This window comes from Neovison vison, chromosome 14, assembly GCF_020171115.1.
Source record: "Neovison vison isolate M4711 chromosome 14, ASM_NN_V1, whole genome shotgun sequence".
In the NCBI taxonomy this organism is placed as follows: Eukaryota; Metazoa; Chordata; class Mammalia; order Carnivora; family Mustelidae; genus Neogale; species Neogale vison.
Window position 1 is genome coordinate 24169291 of NC_058104.1, and position 18054 is coordinate 24187344.

The following is an 18054-nucleotide window of genomic DNA, read 5'->3' on the forward strand; positions in this document are numbered from 1 at the left end:
AACGAGCACTGATTGCAGAGCTCGAAGAGTGTTACTGTAACAGACTGTGCCCATTTCACAGATGAGGAAACCAAGTCGCGGTGAGCTAACTCCAGAGTTCTTTCCTCAGTCCTATCCTGAGTGGTCTTCCTTTGGAAGTTCCCCAGTCTCCTCCCCAGACTTCCCAAGCTGCTCAGCCTCCTTTGGGATTGAGGGGTGACCCAAGTGGGGCCCGGGGTAGATACCTGGTTGTTCTGACCCTTCCCTTTGTCCCAATATAGGCGAGATGCCCCAGGCCAGCCAAGTGCTTCCTTCCAGTGGCCCGGCTGTGCAGAGCCTCCCCAAGTCTCCAGATCGGCCCGGCTCTACCAGCCCCTTTGCTCCGTCTGCAACTGACCTTCCTGGCATGCCAGAACCAGCCTTGACCTCCCGTGCAAATACAACAGGTAAGGACCCTGGGGGACTCGTGGGAGTTAAAGGAAGCAGGACAGAGGCCCTTGGCGAAGGCATCGTCTCAATCAGGTCCATGAGCCAAGCTGTCCACAAGGACAGGCAGGCTGTGTTTATAGGTAAAACAAGGCAGGGTGGTCTGCAGGGAGTGGAGGGCAAAGGAGAACCCATGTTCCACCTAAACTGGACCACTGGCCTTCCGCTGCTTGCCATCGGGCACGGAACCAGACCCAGTGCAGTCAGACCTTCTGAATAGTCAGCAGAATCTGCAAATTCTCGGTTTTTACATAGGTACTGCGCTTTTTAAAGCACTGGTTAAAATTTGTAAAGCAGCGCTGGCCCAAGAAAGGCCTCTTTGAGTGGGATACAGCCTCAGGTCACTCCCTTATGACCATTGTCTCGGGGGAGACCCAACCCCCAGCCCCCCCACCCGCTGGTTCTGCCTTCGGAGAGGACTGAATGTCCCTGAGGCAGGAAGGTCCCCGGGGAACGCCCTTCACCCAAATTTCTTCATCTGCAGAGGACCAGATGTCCCCTACCCAGGGCCTGGCGGCTCATGAGGTCTCCAGCAAGCCTCCGAAATGGCCTGGTGAGTGAGAGAGGGCGGACTCTCTGTGCCCTGGGGACGTCTCTGCTCCTTTGCCTGTGTTTGTTCTGTGAGCAAATCATGTGTGCGGAGGTCCCGCCCTTGTAAGCCCACGCCGGGGGTTGGCATCTGGTTTTGCTGACTCTGGGCACGGGGGTGATGGGAGGTGGGATCATGAGACCAGGACCGAGCCCCAAGTCTCACTCTGGTCTGTGAGCTCTTCTAAGCAGATACATGGAATCATGCACGTGACAAAAAAAAAAAAAAAAAAAAGCCCTAATATCATCCCCCTTTTGCAGAGCGGCGACTCCTGGGGGACCCCTGGAGCCGTAGCAGGGTCCATAACATGCTCCGTAATTAGCTATGGACCTGGGATTTGAACCAGATACACGGATTCCACTCTCTTAACTCTCAATACCGCCCCCCACCGCATGGACTTTCTGTAGCGAGGGTGCTAAAGAAGGGGGTTAGGGAGTAAATGATGGGGCGGATAAGGAAGGGAGAAGACAGGTGAATGAGGGGTGTGAGAGTCAATGAATGAATGAGTGAAGTCTGTGTCACAAGGCAGCGGGTGGGGACCAAGACGCTGGTGGTGGCCGTGGGGCTGGTGATGGCCCACCCTGCGGCTAGCACCGTCCCCACCCAACACACGCACAGACACACACACCCTTGGGCCTCTGCAGAGAGCGTGGAGCAGTTCTGCCGTTCCCTCCGGGACAAGTACCGGGCCGAGCCCGCAGACCCGGAAGGCATCCTGGTGGAGGTGGAGCTGGTGAGGGCGCGGCTGGAGAGGAGCGGGGACAAGAGCCAGGAGCGGGAGCTGGCCACCCCGGACTGGGCGGAGCGGCAGCTGGCCCGCGGGGGTCTGGCCGAGGTGCTGCTGGCTGCCGGGGACCGCCGGCGGCCGCGAGAGACACAGGTGATCGCCGTGCTGGGTAAAGCCGGACAGGGGAAGAGCCGCTGGGCCCGGGAAGTGAGCCGCGCCTGGGCCTGCGGCCAGCTGCCCCAGTACGACTTCGTCTTCTACTTCCCCTGCCACTGTCTGGACCGCGCAGGGGACGGTTACCGCCTGCAGGATCTGCTCTTCTGCCTGGGCCCCCAGCCACAGCCCGCGGACGAGGTCTTCAGCCACGTCTCGAGGAGGCCCGACCGGGTTCTGCTCATCCTGGACGCCTTCGAGGGCCTCGAAGGCCAAGACGGCCTCCTGCACAGCGCGGGCGGACCAGTGTCCACAGAGCCGCACTCCTTCCGGGGGCTGCTGGCCGGGCTCTTCCAGCGGAAGCTGCTGCGAGGCTGCACCGTACTGCTCACGGCCCGGCCCCGGGGCCGCCTGGCCCAGAGCCTCAGCAAGGCCGACGTCCTGTTCGAGGTGACTGGCTTCTCCGCCCAGCAGGCCGAGACCTACGTGACCCGCTACCTGGAGCGCGCCGGGGGCACCGAGCGCCGAGAGCGAGCCCTGGCGCTCCTCCGCCGCCGGCCCTTCCTGCTCAGCCTCATCCACAGTCCCACCGTGTGCCGGGCAGTGTGCCGGCTCTCCGAGGCCCTCCTGGAGCTGGGCGGCGAGGCCGAGCTGCCCTCCACGCTCACGGGACTCTACGTGGGGCTGCTGAGCCCTGCGGCCCGCGACAGCCCTCCGGGGGCCCTGGTGGGACTGGCCAGGCTGGCCTGGGAGCTGGGCCGCAGACACTGTGGCACCCTGAGGGACAGCCAGTTCCCATCAGCGGAGGTGAGGGCCTGGGCCGTGGCCCGAGGCCTGGTGCAGCCTGTCCCGGGGGCCCCGGACGCGGAGCTGGTCTTCTCCAGCTTCCTCCTGCAGTGCTTCCTGGGGGCCGTGTGGCTGGCTCTGAGCACTGAGATCAAGGACAAGGAGCTGCCGCAGTACTTGGCCTTGACCCCGAGGAAGAAGAGGCCTTATGACAACTGGCTGGAGGGTGTGCCACGCTTCCTGGCTGGGCTGCTTTTCCAGCCTCACACCGATGGCCTCGGAGCCCTGGCGGGACCGGCGGGGGCTGCCGTGGTGGCCAGGAAGCAGAAGGCGCTCAGCAGGTACCTGAAGCGGCTGCAGCCCGGGATGCTCCGGGCCGGGCGGCTGCTGGAGCTGCTGCACTGTGCCCACGAGGCTGCGGACGCTGGGCTCTGGCAGCATGTGGTGCAGGGGCTCCCGGCCCGCCTCTCCTTCCTGGGCACCCGGCTCACACCGCCCAACGCCTATGTGCTGCACAGCGCCTTGGAGGCGGCCGGCCGAGACTTCTCCCTGGACCTCCGCCGCACTGGCATCGACCCCGCTGGGCTGGGGAGCCTCGTGGGACTCCACTGTGTCACCCGTTTCAGGTGCGGGCAGGGGGGCAGCGCTTCTGCTGTGGGCTTGGCGCTGGTCCTGGCGCTGGGCACCGCGGTGGGGTCTTGGTCAGAATGTACGGTCGCCAGGCCGGGGCAGGTGGAAGGGATGCCTTCCGTTTTCAAGATGAGGACATCCAGGCTCAGAGAGGGACAGCAGCTCGCCCAAGGTCACACAGCCCGTGAAGGACAGTGTCTTCCACCCATATTTGTGGAGTTTTTAAATTAATTTTTTTTTTCTATTTTAGAGAGGTGGGGGAGGAGAGGGAGAGGGAGAAGGAAAGAATCTCAAGCAGACTCCACGCTGAGCAGAGCCAGATGTGGGGCTTGACCTCACGACCCTGAGATCATGACCTGAGGCCAAACGAAGAATCTGACACTTAACCAACCAAGCCACCCAGGCAGCCCTTCAACCAGTATCCATTCTGCTTCATCTTCAACTGTCCATCAGAGCAGTCTTCCTAGAACTTGCATCTGGCCATATTCTAGATCCCTCCGATTCCTTAACTTGGCTCATTTAAGTCGTTCTGGGATCTGTTTGATCACTTCAGCCTTATCTGCAGAAAAATCTCTCCCACTTTCCCCCCAAATATACTTCACCCAAGCTATGAAGTCCTGTACCATTATACTGGTTCAACCAAGGATTCACCACTGAGCTCCCAGGTAGCCAAAGCAAAAAGCAAAACCAAACCAGTGGGAGGGCTGAGAAAAGGGAGGCATCAGAAGGAACTGGAGTGGATATGGAAGGCTTCCTGGAGGAGGTAGGGATGAAGTTGAGGACAGTGTCTGAATAGGTAGGAGGTTCCTTCATGGAGCTGCCCCTCCATTATGGTCTAGCCCGGCCCTTGTGCCTGGGTCTGAGGCCTTTTATCCGCAGGGCTTCGCTGAGTGACACGGTGGGCCTGTGGGAGTCTCTACAGCAGCGTGGGGAGACCGAGCTGCTCCGGGCAGTGGAGGAGAAGTTCACCATCGAGCCTTTCAAGGCCAACTCCCCAAAGGATGTGGAAGACTTGGGCAACCTCGTGCAGATCCAGAGGTGAGGAGGAGAGGGCGTGAGAGGTGGCACAGTCCAGGCAGGTGGAGGACAGGCAGGACTCAACGTTAAGTTTGCCATTGGTACTTCTCCTCTCCTTGGGGACATCCTGAGCTCTCCCCAAGCCACCCAGAATCTCCCACTGTAGGCACCCCCTGGGCAGAGCCGCCAGGACCCATTACCTCGTGCCATTCAAAACTAGCCATCATGAATCCAATTCGTCCTCAGCTAGAGCCAGACAGATACTCCCTGCTAAGGGTAGAGAGGTTGCCTTCTGCATCTAGTGACAGAAGTGACATGGATGGCCGCCTTTCAAGGCAGCCAGGATCAGAACTGTCCCCATCTGATAGGTGGCAAGGCTGGAAGGTCTAGAAGGCAGTGAAAGTTGGCTGTGGAGCAGCTGTTTCTCGTTCTGTCCTCATCCGTTGCTGGACCCCCTACTGTGTGTACTGTGGGCTCCTGGGCCTGGGTTTGGTAAGCACCTGCTCCGAGGCTTTTTTCCATGAAACCCACAGGAAGGCCTTCATCATGCCCTATTCTTTTTTTTTTTTTTTTTAAGATTTTATTTATTTATTTGACAGAGAGAAATCACAAGTAGACAGAGAGGCAGGCAGAGAGAGAGAGAGGGAAGCAGGCTCCCTGCTGAGCAGAGAGCCCGATGCGGGACTCGATCCCAGGACTCTGAGATCATGACCTGAGCCGAAGGCAGCGGCTTAACCCACTGAGCCACCCAGGTGCCCCATCATCACGCCCTATTCTGAGATATTTTTTTTTAGATTTTATTTATTTATTTGACAGAGAGAGACATCACAAGTAGGCAGAGGCAGGCAGAGAGAGAGGGGGAAGCAAGCTCCCTGCTGAGCAGAGAGCCCGATGTGGGGGCTCGATCCCAAGACCCTGAGATCATGACCTGAGCTGAAGGCAGAGGCTTTAACCCACTGAGCCACCCAGGCACCCTCTGAGATCTTTTTTTAACAGGGGACAACAACAGCTCCCAAGGAAGGCAGGCCTCCCCAGGAATTTGGGGCCCAGAGGGAGGCATCCTGGATCCCTCTTGTAGGGGCTCAGGGACAGGTAAAGAGCCTGCTGTCCGCTGACTTTGCCTGTTCTCTCCAGGACAAGGAGTTCCTCGGAAGACACAGCTGGAGAGCTCCCTGCCGTCCGGGACCTGAAGAAGCTGGAGTTTGCGTAAGCAGAGGAGTGAACAGTCTCGGGTCCCTGTGAGGTCTCTTATCTGCCGTTATTAGCAGGGCCCATCCCACTGGGAATGGAGATAGGTCCCCAAAATCATTTTTTAAAATATTTTATTGATTTATTTGAGAGAAAGAGAGACAGAGAGAGAGTGGGAGGAGGAGCAGGGGGAGAGGGACAAGCAGACTCCGCCGTGCTGAGCTTGGAGCCCGACACTGGGCTTGATCCCGGGACCTTGAGATCATGACCTGAGCCAAAGGCAGATGCTTAACTGACTGAGCCACCCAGCTACGCCCTTAAAATCATTCTTATTCTATTGTCTCACCCCTTTGGAAGCCAGCTTCCGGAATCTGGGGATCGGCTGGCCAGGGCTGGGACTGGGGCTTCTTGGGTGTGATGCCAAGTGGCCCATTTACCGGTGAACATCCGCCTTCCCATTCATTCAGTGGACAGAGTCCATTGACTGAGGCCACTGTCCTCAATGAGCCCGAAGTTTAGTGTAAACAGACAGTTACCCCCTGCTGTGATTGGGGGCCCGTGGTGGCCAGGGGGTGGGGAGGCCAAGGGGACCCTCTGGAGAAGGTGACCAAAGGGTTGATGGTTGCCTGACTCTTGCTCCAACAAAGGAAGAAACTAAATTCATGTACGATCCTTGTTAGAGATCTAAAATCATCTAACGATTAGGAAGAAATTATTAAACACCTACAGTGCACTCAATGCAATTTACATATGCTCTGGGAGGTGGTCACTGCCTTCCCCATCTTACAGATGAGAAAACTGAGGCCTAGCCATGTTAAGTGGCTTGCCCAAGGTCCCCAGCTGGTCACCCACCAGCTACCTGCCCCTCCTGATCTCTGCTCTCCCGGACCCCAGGAAAAGCAAGCATTTCTGGTTTTGAACAGAGACAAGGTGCCACATTTGTGCAGAATTAAAAATGTTGCTGGAAAGAGGAAATGCGTGAAAACAATCACCAATGGCCCCTTCTGGCTCTGAATTATTTTCAGCTTAAAAAGCCCCAAGGCTGAGGTCGGAAGTGTGCTCTGGGGAACAATAGCCGTGAGGTGGAACGGCCCAGAACCAGGAGACTAGCCACCTGGAGGCCAGAAGCCCCAAGAAAGTTCTGAGGAAGGAAGGAAGGAAGGAAAGGACTATTTTGGGTGTGTGACTGCCAGCCACCGTGCCTGATACCACGCAGGCCCTCACGGCCTGGAGATAAGGCCTGTTGGCTGCTCAGAACCCGTGAGGTGCTCTGTCGGGGGGACGGGGTCCTTCCCTCCATATCCTGGGCTGCCTTCCCTGCTCCCCCCTCCACTCCAGCCCCAGGCTCACTACACAGGGTCTTGCTGGCCTCTAGGCTCACTACACAGGGTCTGACCCCTGGGCCTTTGCACTGCCTTGCCTTCTGCTCACGATGCTCTTCCCCAGACACCTTCACGGCCCACGCCACTAGTCTCTCACTTCCTTCTCGTTTCCACCGAGCTAAATGCTCCCATGTTTGAAAGTACCATTCTACCCCAAACTGCCACCATCCTAGTCTCTGAATTACCGCTTATCTCCCACGCCAGATAATCGACCGATTTCTTTGATTATCTGTCTTGCCCACGGGACCATCAGCTCCATGAACAAGGGACAGGATCTCTGTCTGTTTTGTTCATGGCTCTGTCCCGGACAGGCTTATATGGGCCCAGCCTCCAGGAGGCGAGCCGTCACTGTCGGATGCATGAACGCCGTCATCCTTCCGGCAAGCTCATGGGACTGTGGCCAGATGCTGCAGGGACCAAGACCGATCTGACAGGATTTGCCCACATGGTCCCACAGCGGCCACGTGGTCGGGCCCAGCTTCAAATCAGACATCGAACTCCCCCCTCGTGACCTGTTCACGGTTCCCAGACTTTGAGATCGCAAAGACAGAGAATATTTTAGATTAAATTTTAGGGACTATCGGCAGTTACCACCTTTTCGTTTTTATCAAATGGGTTCATACAGTAACTCCTGCTGGCACCATAATTTTAACAAAGAAGGAACATTTTCTTGCAGGAAATGCCCCAGAGGACACAATTTCAGAATAAAGGACAGTTAAATGGACGTTGAGTCCACTTAGCCATATTTTAAAAGCAGAACAGAACAGCCCTCCACTGTCTTTATTTTTCTCATTCCTTGGAAGTCGGGTGTAAATGCTGATCCACACTGTGAGACCTTGTGTGAATTAGTTAATCCCTCTGTGCCTTGGTTTCCCCATCTGTAAAATGGGGATAAGAAGTGCCCTTAGCTCAGAGTTGTGAGGATGAAATGACATCTACTCTGAGTGAAGGACCTGGTGTGTGTCTGGCATATAAGTCCTCTATAAATGGTTTTATTTGTTACTAAAATGTAATGACACAGGGGTGCCTGGCTGGCTCAGTCAGTAGAGCACGCAACTCTTGATCTCAGGGTTGTGAGTTTGAGCCCCACGATGGGTGTAGAGATTACTTAAAAAATAAATAAAATTTTTTAAATTAAAAAATTTAAATGGCAGATAAGTAAAGCCATTTTTTTCAAGACTAGTGGTGGTCTTCAGGCTAGAGTTTGGGAACCACTTCCCCAGGGCTGGAGCCCAGCTGCCTCTAGGGAGGCTTTGGTGAAGTCTGGCAAAGCAGAAGGGACTGGGGTGCCATCTGGTGGGGATCAAGGGGAGGGAGGGCACTGGGGAAGCAGGGAGGAACCGGGGGAAGGGTCTCAGACTGGACCTGCCTTCTGTGGCTCGTACACCCACCCTGGTACCTCACTGAGGAGCCTTGACTGTTCTGGGGGTGTTACCTCTGTTCTTTGTCTTCTAGGCTGGGCTCCGTCTCGGGCCCCCAGGCTTTTCCCAAACTGGTGAGGATCCTCGAAGCCTTTTCCTCCCTTCAGCATCTGGAGTGAGTATGGACGCAGACACCCTCTGGTTTTGATAATCCCTGCCCCTGCCTCTGGGGACGGTGCACATGGAGGACCTTCTCTGTCCCTCCCTCGCTTCCCCTCTTCTGCTGCTTCCTCAGTGTGGCTGGTGGGAATGGCCACATGACCCCACTGCAGGGAAGGGAGGACAGATGAGAGAATCTCCAAGAACATAGAAGGTTGAGTCCCCTTGTGACCTCTGAAACTTCTTTTCCCTCGCCCGGCTCTCATGCTGTTCCTGGTTCCTGGCTCTCATGCTGTTCCTGGCACCGCCAGGAGGGGGCAGGGTCTTTGCAGAGTTGTGGTCCTGAGAGGGTTAAGGAAGTTGCAGGAGCTCATGGGGCTGGGGGTGGGGGGGGCAGTGGGGACAAAAGGATTCGGGTCTGTGGGGAGTGAGAACTTCATCCCATGGCTGGCTCTTGACAGTTTGTCTATGGTGGGTCCAAGGAAGGGGTGGGGGATGGGAGGAGGCCTCAAGGCCGCTGGTCTCCGGGGTGTGCGCTGACGGCCCCTCCGTCCGATTCCACCCGCAGCCTGGACTCGCTGAGTGAGAACAAGATCGGGGATGAGGGTGTCGAGCAGCTGTCAGCCACTTTCCCTCGGCTGAAGGCCCTGGAGACTCTCAAGTGAGTGCTGGAACGGCCCTCGGACTTCTGCGTTCTGTTCTTCCGGTCACTCACGCATTTGGTCATTTCATTGGTTAATTTCATCAGCAGATCCCGAAGGAGCACCTGCTATGGGCAGGCCCCGTTCGGGGTCCTGGAGACCCTGCTTTAAACAGAACGATCAAAGATCCCTGACCTCAGGGATCTATCTCCTAGTAAACAAGCAAACAGATAAATCCGTGATTATGAAGCACACAGGGATGAACGTAAATAACGTTTAGCGAGACAAAGTTCTGCCGGGCAGTGCGAGAGGAGAAATGGACCAGGACGTGTCACTAAAACATCATCATCAAAATAGTAAATCTTTGTTAAAAAAAAAAAGAAAGAAAAGAAAAGAAAAAAGAGGGGCCCCTAGGTGGCTCAGTGGGTTAAGCCTCTGCCTTTGGCTCAGGTCATGATCTCAGGGTCCTGGGATCGAGCCCCACATTGGGCTCTCTGCTCAGCGGGGAGCCTGCTTCCCCCTCTCTCTCTGCCTACTTGTGATCTCTGTCTGTCAAATAAATAAGTAAAATCTTAAAAAAAGAAAGAAAGAAAAAGAAAAAGGGAGATTCTGGGTGGCTCATTCAGGTAAGTACCCAACCCTTGATTTCAGCTCAGGTCTTGATCTCAGAGTCAAGTTCAAGCCCTACACTGGGCTCAAAAAACCAACCAACTGTCCTGGGTATTGGGAAGTGGATGGATGAGATGTGGGAGGATTCGCATGATCGTTTACTGAACGTAGAGGGGATTGTCAAAGCCTGTCCACACTCCGCTTCTTAACTGGCTTGGGATGGCTGCAGGATTCGATTTGGAATTTCTTTGACTGTAGGACCCTGAGACTTCCCCAGTTTTATAGCATTCTGGGTGATGCTGTGGGTAAGCTCGCTCTCCCTCTCTCCCCTACTTCTCTCTTCGTCTCTCCCTCCCTCTCCAACCTTTCCTTCCTGTCTTTTTCCCACCCACTTAAGTATTTATTGAGCACCTACTATATGCTGGGCACAAGAGTACAGTAACAAACAAAACAGACCTGACGTTAAACAAATAATAGGAACACGTATTCAAGTCTAGTGTGGAAATGTGGTTTCAAGGGAAGAGAAGGATGCCATCGAATCATAGAACAGGTGTGGGGGACACATGAGCTCTCTCTGTATCGTCACTCCCACATCCCACGCAGCCAAGCATGGGACAGCATCTGTATTTACTAAGAATCGGCATGTTGCCTGTGTCTCTCCTCCAGGTAGACAGACATGTGTTTGCTGCTCAGGCCACCGTGTGGGGAAGTGAGAATTCCCCAGCTCTGCCCCAGCTGGGTGGGCACGGATAGGGAAAGCCATCAGACTGGGTCCTGAGCCCTTCCCCTCGCTGTGTCTCTGCAGCTTGTCCCAGAACAGCATCACTGACGTGGGTGCCTGCAAGCTGGCTGAGGCCCTGCCCTCCCTGGCTTCATCCCTCCTCAGGCTGAGGTGAGTGGGGCCCCCACTGAGCTGGCGGGCTGGGGGACGGTGGAGAGCCCCCTTTTCTTCCAGAGCTGCAGAGCCCAGGGCTGGGGCTGGAGAGAATCCCTGCCGGGTATTGTGTTTGCTTGCTTTTCTTGCACAACTAGGTGCAGGGCTGGGGTGGGGTTGGGGGGAGGGGCTTTGACCTAAAAATCCAATATGAACATGACCCCCCCCCCCCGGGAGCTGGGCCATGCCAAGGCCCCAAACAAGAGGATAGCAGGGCCTGGGGAGATGCACCTGACAAGCTGGGAAAGTTGCTTACTCGTTTGGAAAATGGGGACCGTCCCAGTGGCCTATGGAAAGCACTTCGCACAATGCCTGTTTCTAGTGCACAGTAAATATTGGCCCTCTTTCCCCAGGGGATGGCGGGACTGAGGCTTTTTCTGGACTCCAGCTGTGACGGTTTCTAGAAGGCTGACTTCAAACAGGCAGCCTTGGCGGGCTCTTGCAGCTCACACAGTGCCTGCACTGCCACCTTCTGGTAGGCCTTGGCATAGCACTTCTGGCTTTTGATAACTTCCAGCCTGGCTCCCCCGGGTGGTCCCAGGTCTGATGAGGGGAGCTCAGACCAGAGCCCCAGCCATGCAGCTCAGCCTTGCCAGCTCTCCTCTCTGGCCAGGCTTTCCTACTCCCTCCTCATCACCCACCAAGGACAGGCAGAGTCACATTCCCAGAGGAGATGGTATCTGGTTCATCTAGTTATTGAAGAATCCACCCTTTATCATTCCAGCCAGGGTCACCATGTACAGCTGTATGGGTTGTGTATTGTGCAAATCATAGTCTATGTGATTGGCACTCCCTAGACTTGTGCAGGACATCTAATTACCTCTCATATCAACTATGGGCCAGTACTTGTGCTAGGAATACAGGTAGAGATACAGCTATGAACAAAACAAATTGTCCTTGTCTTCAGGCTTCTTGCATAATAAATAAGCATGTGTACAAACAAAGTATTTTTAAATAGTGATTCATGCTGGGGAGGAAACTAAAAAGGGCCCGAGAAGGTACAACGGGGAATATTGAATTCATCAAAGAGGTCAGGAGACCCTCTTCTGTGGGAGGTGCTCAGGGACAAGCATTCCAGGAGGAGGGAACAGAAGATGCAAAGGCCTTGAGGTAGGAAAGAGTTTGAGTCTTTGCCAGAAGGGCCACTGTGGCTGGCTACAGGGAATGAGGGATAGAGGGTGGGAGACAAGGTGGGAGAGGTAGGGGAGGCCAAATTAAGCAGGGAGACCCTTGTAGGTCTGGAGGGGGCTTTTGGAGTTTTCCCATTGTGAATAGAGAAGCAAGTGGGGCATGTGGGGGCAACATCTGATCTGACTGACACTTTAGAAAATGTTACTAATTAAACCATGACATTCATTGATGATTAGACACCCCAGGATCTCAATGACATTCAGATGTGAACATGTACATTTTGGCATCAGTGAAATATGGTTAGAATCCTCTGTCTGTGGGAGGAGGGGGAAGCCCCCTGGGTTCTAAGATCCACCCCAGGAAGTAAAGACTCCGCCTGGTTCCAGCCCTGGTCCTGGCCAACCTGGGACATCGGGGGATGCAGGAGGTCAGCCTAAATCCGCTTTGCTGCAGTATAGACCTGCTGCTTTTACATGCAGCCCTGCAGTGTAGCCTCAAGGCTGAGTCATGGCAAAGTCATGGCCTTGAAATGAGAATCACAGGGGCACCTGACATGTTAAAGGGATGATTGTTCCTGAGTATATAGCTTCAGCTGGCACCGGTGACACCCATCGCGTTATTGACTATGCTGCTTATGGTAGCTGGGACTATGCCGCAGAAACCCACGCTGGCTCAGTGGCTCTGGTTTTTTCTCTCCCCTACTATTCCCCAGTGCTGGTCACACCATCTGCGGTAACTCATATAACCTTCACTGACCTCCCACCCCCACCAGGAGGTAGTAATAACCGCAGCTAGGATTGTCATTCCACCTGCTAGGCTCTGTTTTGGGTGTTGTATCAGCATGAACTCATTTACTCCTCCCCATGATTATTGTGCCCATTTTCTGGAGGAGCAAACTGAGTCACACAGGAGTTAAGCAACTTGGCCAAAGGTCACACAGGCAGCAAGCCCTGCAGCTGGGATTTGAATTTGGGAAGTCTCAGCCAAGAAGCTGCTTCCGCTTGCTCCTGTTGCTTTCCCTGGACTCTGGGCCCATTTTTCCCTCTGCAAAATGGGCCTAGGATCTGGCTGGGCGTGGATCCCCATGGACCCTGACCTCTGTTTCCTGCAGCGTGTACAATAACAGCATCTGTGATGTGGGAGCAGAGAGCCTGGCACATGTGCTTCCAGACATGGTGTCCCTCCGGGTGTTGGAGTGAGTGTGGACATTGGGTGGCAGGGGTCCGTGGCTTGGGGGGACTGTGGGGTCTCCTGCTGCCAGGCTGGGAAGGGCTGTTCTTTGAGAGCATGGGGACAGCCTTGGTCTGGGGCCTGATGGCCCTGAGCAAGGGCCAGGCCCCAGGATGGGTTTCCCTCTCTAGTGTCCAGTATAACAAGTTCACGGCCGCCGGGGCCCAGCAGCTCGCCGCCAGCCTGAGAAAGTGCCCTCACGTGGAGACACTGGCGTAAGTCTTGGTCCCCCTGTGGGCGGAGAGACACCAGCTCTCCAGGGGTGCAGCTCCTGTGAGCCCTGAGCCCAAATCCCGCTCTCACCCTCACCAGTGTGGGATCTTAGATGAGCAAACTTTGCCACGCTGGCCTCAGTTTCTTTGTCTGTAAAATGGGAGTGATAATATTTACCCCAAGCAGTTTTGTGAGGTTCAGGTTAATCTTGGAACAGTGGCTGGTGCCTGAAAAATGCTCAGTGTATTAGGGTGAACGATAGGAAATCACTTAAATTCTGTGATTCTGGACCTGGCAAATTTAGCAGTTTCATATGGTTCAAATTTATGTGTTATTCCGTCACCACAGTGTCCAGTGTCTGATATCAGCACTTTATACTCTCTCAAGGCACTTTCTCCTACGTAATCCCCCGTATCTTCTGGGCTAGAATTTATTAGACCCATTTTACAGATGAGGAGAATAAGGCCCAGAGAGGCTAACTAACTTTTTTGAGGTCTAGAGCAGAACCCGGTCTACAGAAAAGGGTCTTAGGACTTCTAGGTCTCTGCAATTCCCATATCCCCACCCTGGTCTGGCTCTGCTGGGTGGGAGGTCTCCAAGGCTCTAGGCTGGGTGGTAGGTGGGAATTGGGGGGTCCCCTTCTCTCCTCTAACCGGCCTGCCATGGACATCACAGGATGTGGACGCCCACCATCCCGTTTGGTGTCCATGAACACCTACAGCAGCTGGACTCACGGATCAGCCTCAGATGAGCTCTGGGATGCCTGGGACGAGCTACCCGAGGTGGGCTTGGACGGGGATAACTAGGGGGTGGCTGCTGGGGGAGCACCGCGGGACGTGCACCGTCGGCGGCCTCCTGCTGTGATTGACGGAGGTGTCTTTAAAGGCGTTGGGGACTGGACCCTGAGCCTCCTGTCTGTGGCCAGGCCTGGAGAGGTGGGGAAAGGATGGAGCATGGGGGGTGGTCAGACATCCACAGGCCTTAGTTTGGGGCAGGAGGTCCCCCCAGCCACCCCTGTCGCCTACCCTGCATGGTCTTATAGGAATTTGCTCTACGCATTTTTGTGCCAATGAGTGTCCCCCCCACTTCTGTGCACCCCCAACCTGTGATGTCCCCCTCCTCCAATGCCACATCCTCCCCAATCTCAACAGCGCCCTGTCTGTGGGTCCAGCTGCCCCCTCCTGAAACTTTCTGACTCAGCCCTTCTGATCTCTCACAGCACGTTCTCAGAGGACGCTGACCACGCTGGACCTTGACCTGGTTATCTGTGGACAAGTTGTCCTTGGGCCCAAGAGCCAAGCAGTCTGGCGCCCAGCCCTGCCGGCTCAGGGTCGGCCCCCACCCAGCTTCGAGGAGGACCTGCTCTGCGGGCCCAGCTCCAGGCCTCCATGGGGCCCAGGTCGATGACAGCCCCCGCAGACGGGGTGGGCGCCCGGTGGCCACTGCGGTCCACCCAGGAACCCTGAGGCAGGCCCTGCGGGACACTCTACAGCGGTGGCAGGCCAGAGTAGAGGAGTGGGGCATCCCCATCTCTGTCCCTCCAGGTCCCCGCTGGCCCGGGAGGGAGGCACTTCTCCACACTGCACTCCTAATAGGGGTACGCTGCGTGCTGTGCGGACAGCTGTGGCCGCCCCGCCAGCTCCTTTCTCAAACTGTGACAGGCCGGGATTCTGCATTCTGCGGCAGCTGCTTCGTGTCTGCTGGACCCACTGTTTTGCACTAACTTCATTGAGCCCAAAGCTTGGCCTGGCGCAGACACACCGGACTTTAGCTGGAAAGAGTGGACGGTACACTAATGGAGAGGGGAAGGGCGAGGGGGCTGGAGCCACACCTGCCTCTCGGCCTTCATTTCTTGTGTTGTGTTTCACTACATTATAAAGGGCTCTTTTAATCTCACGGGCACGTCCACCATTTGAGTTTATACCTTGATGACCGTTTTGGGGCGCCCGCTGTACGTTTATCGAATGCACCACATACTCCCCCCAAGATGCAGGGACTTAAGATGACACACGCATTGATTCTGCTCCTGGGCCGGTCACTGTGAGCTGGGCTTGTTGGGGATGGGACATCTCGGTCCCACTCTGTGTCAGCGGGGGTGACGTGCTGGCTGGCAGGGTCAGCTGGGGCTTGGGTTCCTCTAAGGAACCGACCACAGAGGGGGCACCTCTCCACGTGGGCTGGTTTGGACTTCCTCATTGCGTGGCAGCGGGGTTGAAGGGCGATCATCCGAAATGGAAGAGGGAGACAGAGACCAGAGAGAGAAGAATCCTTTCTATAAACCATCCTTGGGAGTCACCTGGCATCACTTGCTCCACATTCTTTCTGGAATGGGACAGGGGCCGTGGCTGTCCTACTACCCACCCCCCCAGCTTCCCCCCACCCCCAGTGGAGTTCACCATGGCCCAAGTCCTGTCTCTTTGGAGAAGCCCTTCCTATGGCATCCCAAGCTTTAGAGGCAAATTCATATCTGGGGACCGGCAAGGTGATGCACCGTAAGCCTTGCAGGGGGTTTGTTTCCCTCTGCCTCTCTCTGACTCACCGTTCTATCCTGGGAGCCATTTCTTAGTCGGGCTGGCATCTTGCCTTGGCCACAGTGAGCCTGGAAGGGACCTGGGAGCTTTGTGGTCTGCACTGGAGCTGCAGCTCAGCTATTGTTTTCACTGGAGCGTGGCCTGCTTGGTCAGAAGTCCCAAGGTGGGTCAAGCTGGCTTTCTCCCGGTGGCAGCGGGAGCAGTCTGCTCTGCTCTAGCGCACCAGCCCTGATGCCTGGTTCCCAGACTCTCCTCCTCTTTCCCGAAAGTGGGAGTCAGGGGTCAGGAGGGTCAGAGGGATTTGGACCCAATTGCTGGGTTGGCAGTCCTGGCAGAGAGGGGCGTTGCCTTCTGCCGCGGCCCCGCTGCTGAGGACACCAGGCACTCTGACCCAGGCTTGGGTTTTAAAGAGCATGGGCATTACTCCTCAGGGTGTGCCCGGATTTGTGGATTGTGTGGACGCCCATGTGTACAGCCGCAGGGGCGAGCACCCCCCAGCTGGATGGGGAGGGCACAGTGGCACACACTGCTTTCTGTCTGAGTCAGAGGCTATGATTATTCATAGTTCTGACTTAATATACGATGGCTACCATTTATTAAATAAGTTGCTACCTGTAAGGTGCTTCATAGTGGAAGGGACATAGTAGGTGTTCAATAAGCATCAGCAACCACCACTTTGTGCCAGTACCTTGTTAAGCCCTTAAGCTGGTCTAGGGCCAGCAGCAGACGCCAGAGCTAGATCACGTGGGCTCAATGCCCAGCTCACCACTTGTGCAAATTCTCGTGCCTCAGTCTCATCGTATATAAAATGGGCATAATTATAGTTCCTCTTTGTTATGCAGAGATTCAAGGAGTTAAGACACTGACAGCAAGAGCCTGGCATACAGCTCAATACTTGTTAGCCATCCTTATTACGTATGAATGTGTGTTTTGTTTCTGCCTGTGCCTGGAATGTTCTTCCCAGGCCCTTCATAGTGGGCAACTTCTGATCCTATAGGACTTGGTTTAAGGGACAGGTCCTCGTGAAGGTCTACCAGACCACCCTATCAAATAGACACCCCACCCCCACTCTCCAAACTGGTCATTAGTTTCTTGTTTTCATGCTTCTTTGTTGTGTTGTCTGCTCCTGTCCTAGGATGTGAGCTCCAGAGGGCAGCTCACCTGTCTGCTTTGTTCGCTGCTGTGCCCTCTGTACCTTGCAAGGTGCCTGAACACAGTAAGTGCTCAATAAATGTTTGTGGAATGAATGGTCCTCACCACAACTTTGCTTATATGCTTTGCTCATTCCACAAATATGCACAGAGAACGCAGTGAGGTACTCAGTACAATGCTCGAAGCTCCTGCTCTGGAAAGTCTTGTATTTTAGTCAATTAAAAAAAATTCCCTAGGCAGGGCTGTCTGGTATCGTTGGGTGGTCCATGCACTGCACAAAGGTACCTAAAGAAGGGGGCAAATGGGGGCTCCAAATCAGTGTGGACTCTGCTTGCCAAGCTGGGAGTCCTGATGCCGAGTCATGTTACCCCAGTGGGGCACCTTTGTAATTATTAGCACAAAGTCATCTTATGAGGTACGTCAATTACTGTTCCCATTTCACAGATGTGACTTGCCTAAGGCCACACCCCTGCAGAGGAGGCTCTGAGTGGAGATGCAAACTCGCCTTTTGGTTTCTGTGGAGGGGTGGGTCTGCACAGGCACAGGCACCGGCACCGTGTCGCTGGGACAGCTCTCCCAGCGCCATTTTCCGGGTGGGAGGAGCGATCCCCAGAGGAATCAGGGCATCTGCCTGGAGTCACGCTGTATGTTGATGGCATGATTCCCATTTTAATACATTTTTTCAATACATGCTCAGCTTTCCCCCCAGGCCTCTCCCCCATTGGAAACCTCTCCCTTTGCCCGCGCACCTCTCTTCCTGGGCCTCTCAGGTGTGTTCTGTACACGGCCCTTGGCACCCTTTCTTAGCACAGGAAGACAAGGGGTGCTGGGGCTGTTTTTTCTCTGGAGTTCTGCGGGTGCATGACCCTCCCTCACCTGTGACCTCACTCACACAACGGAGTCAATCATTGTGCCTTGTTAACCTCGGTGTGTATGTGGGGGTGCTCTGAGTATCACGGGGCACTGATAGAAATGGAAAACCACGGCTACTCTCTGATGAAACTGCAGGTCAACCCAAATTCACCTGTTCCTTCCCTTCCTTTCGGACTCTTCCGCCCTTTGTGGAATGAGAGGTCCTGCCTAACGGCTCCTTCGCCAGATCTCAAAAAAAAGAAAAAAGGGAAAAAAAAAAAAAAGAGGCAGGGCCCCCACAGGC

General features: G+C 55.1%; 1 protein-coding gene across 7 annotated transcripts in view; it reads left to right on the plus strand.

Annotated features, from left to right (window-relative positions):
• CIITA (class II major histocompatibility complex transactivator) overlaps nucleotides 1–14695 on the plus strand; it is a 45799-nt gene extending 31104 nt beyond the window's left edge. For all 7 annotated transcript variants that reach the window (XM_044233370.1, XM_044233371.1, XM_044233372.1 and 4 more), the window contains exons 9-20: nucleotides 261–425; nucleotides 950–1018; nucleotides 1699–3346; nucleotides 4230–4388; nucleotides 5502–5573; nucleotides 8393–8473; nucleotides 9026–9118; nucleotides 10513–10599; nucleotides 12884–12967; nucleotides 13134–13217; nucleotides 13891–13997; nucleotides 14435–14695. In XM_044233370.1, coding sequence (XP_044089305.1) covers nucleotides 261–425; nucleotides 950–1018; nucleotides 1699–3346; nucleotides 4230–4388; nucleotides 5502–5573; nucleotides 8393–8473; nucleotides 9026–9118; nucleotides 10513–10599; nucleotides 12884–12967; nucleotides 13134–13217; nucleotides 13891–13966 — 2618 coding nt within the window. In that variant the 3' untranslated portion in view covers nucleotides 13967–13997; nucleotides 14435–14695. The remainder of the gene's footprint in view (nucleotides 1–260; nucleotides 426–949; nucleotides 1019–1698; nucleotides 3347–4229; nucleotides 4389–5501; nucleotides 5574–8392; nucleotides 8474–9025; nucleotides 9119–10512; nucleotides 10600–12883; nucleotides 12968–13133; nucleotides 13218–13890; nucleotides 13998–14434) is intronic.
• The last annotated feature ends 3359 nt before the right edge of the window (nucleotides 14696–18054 follow it).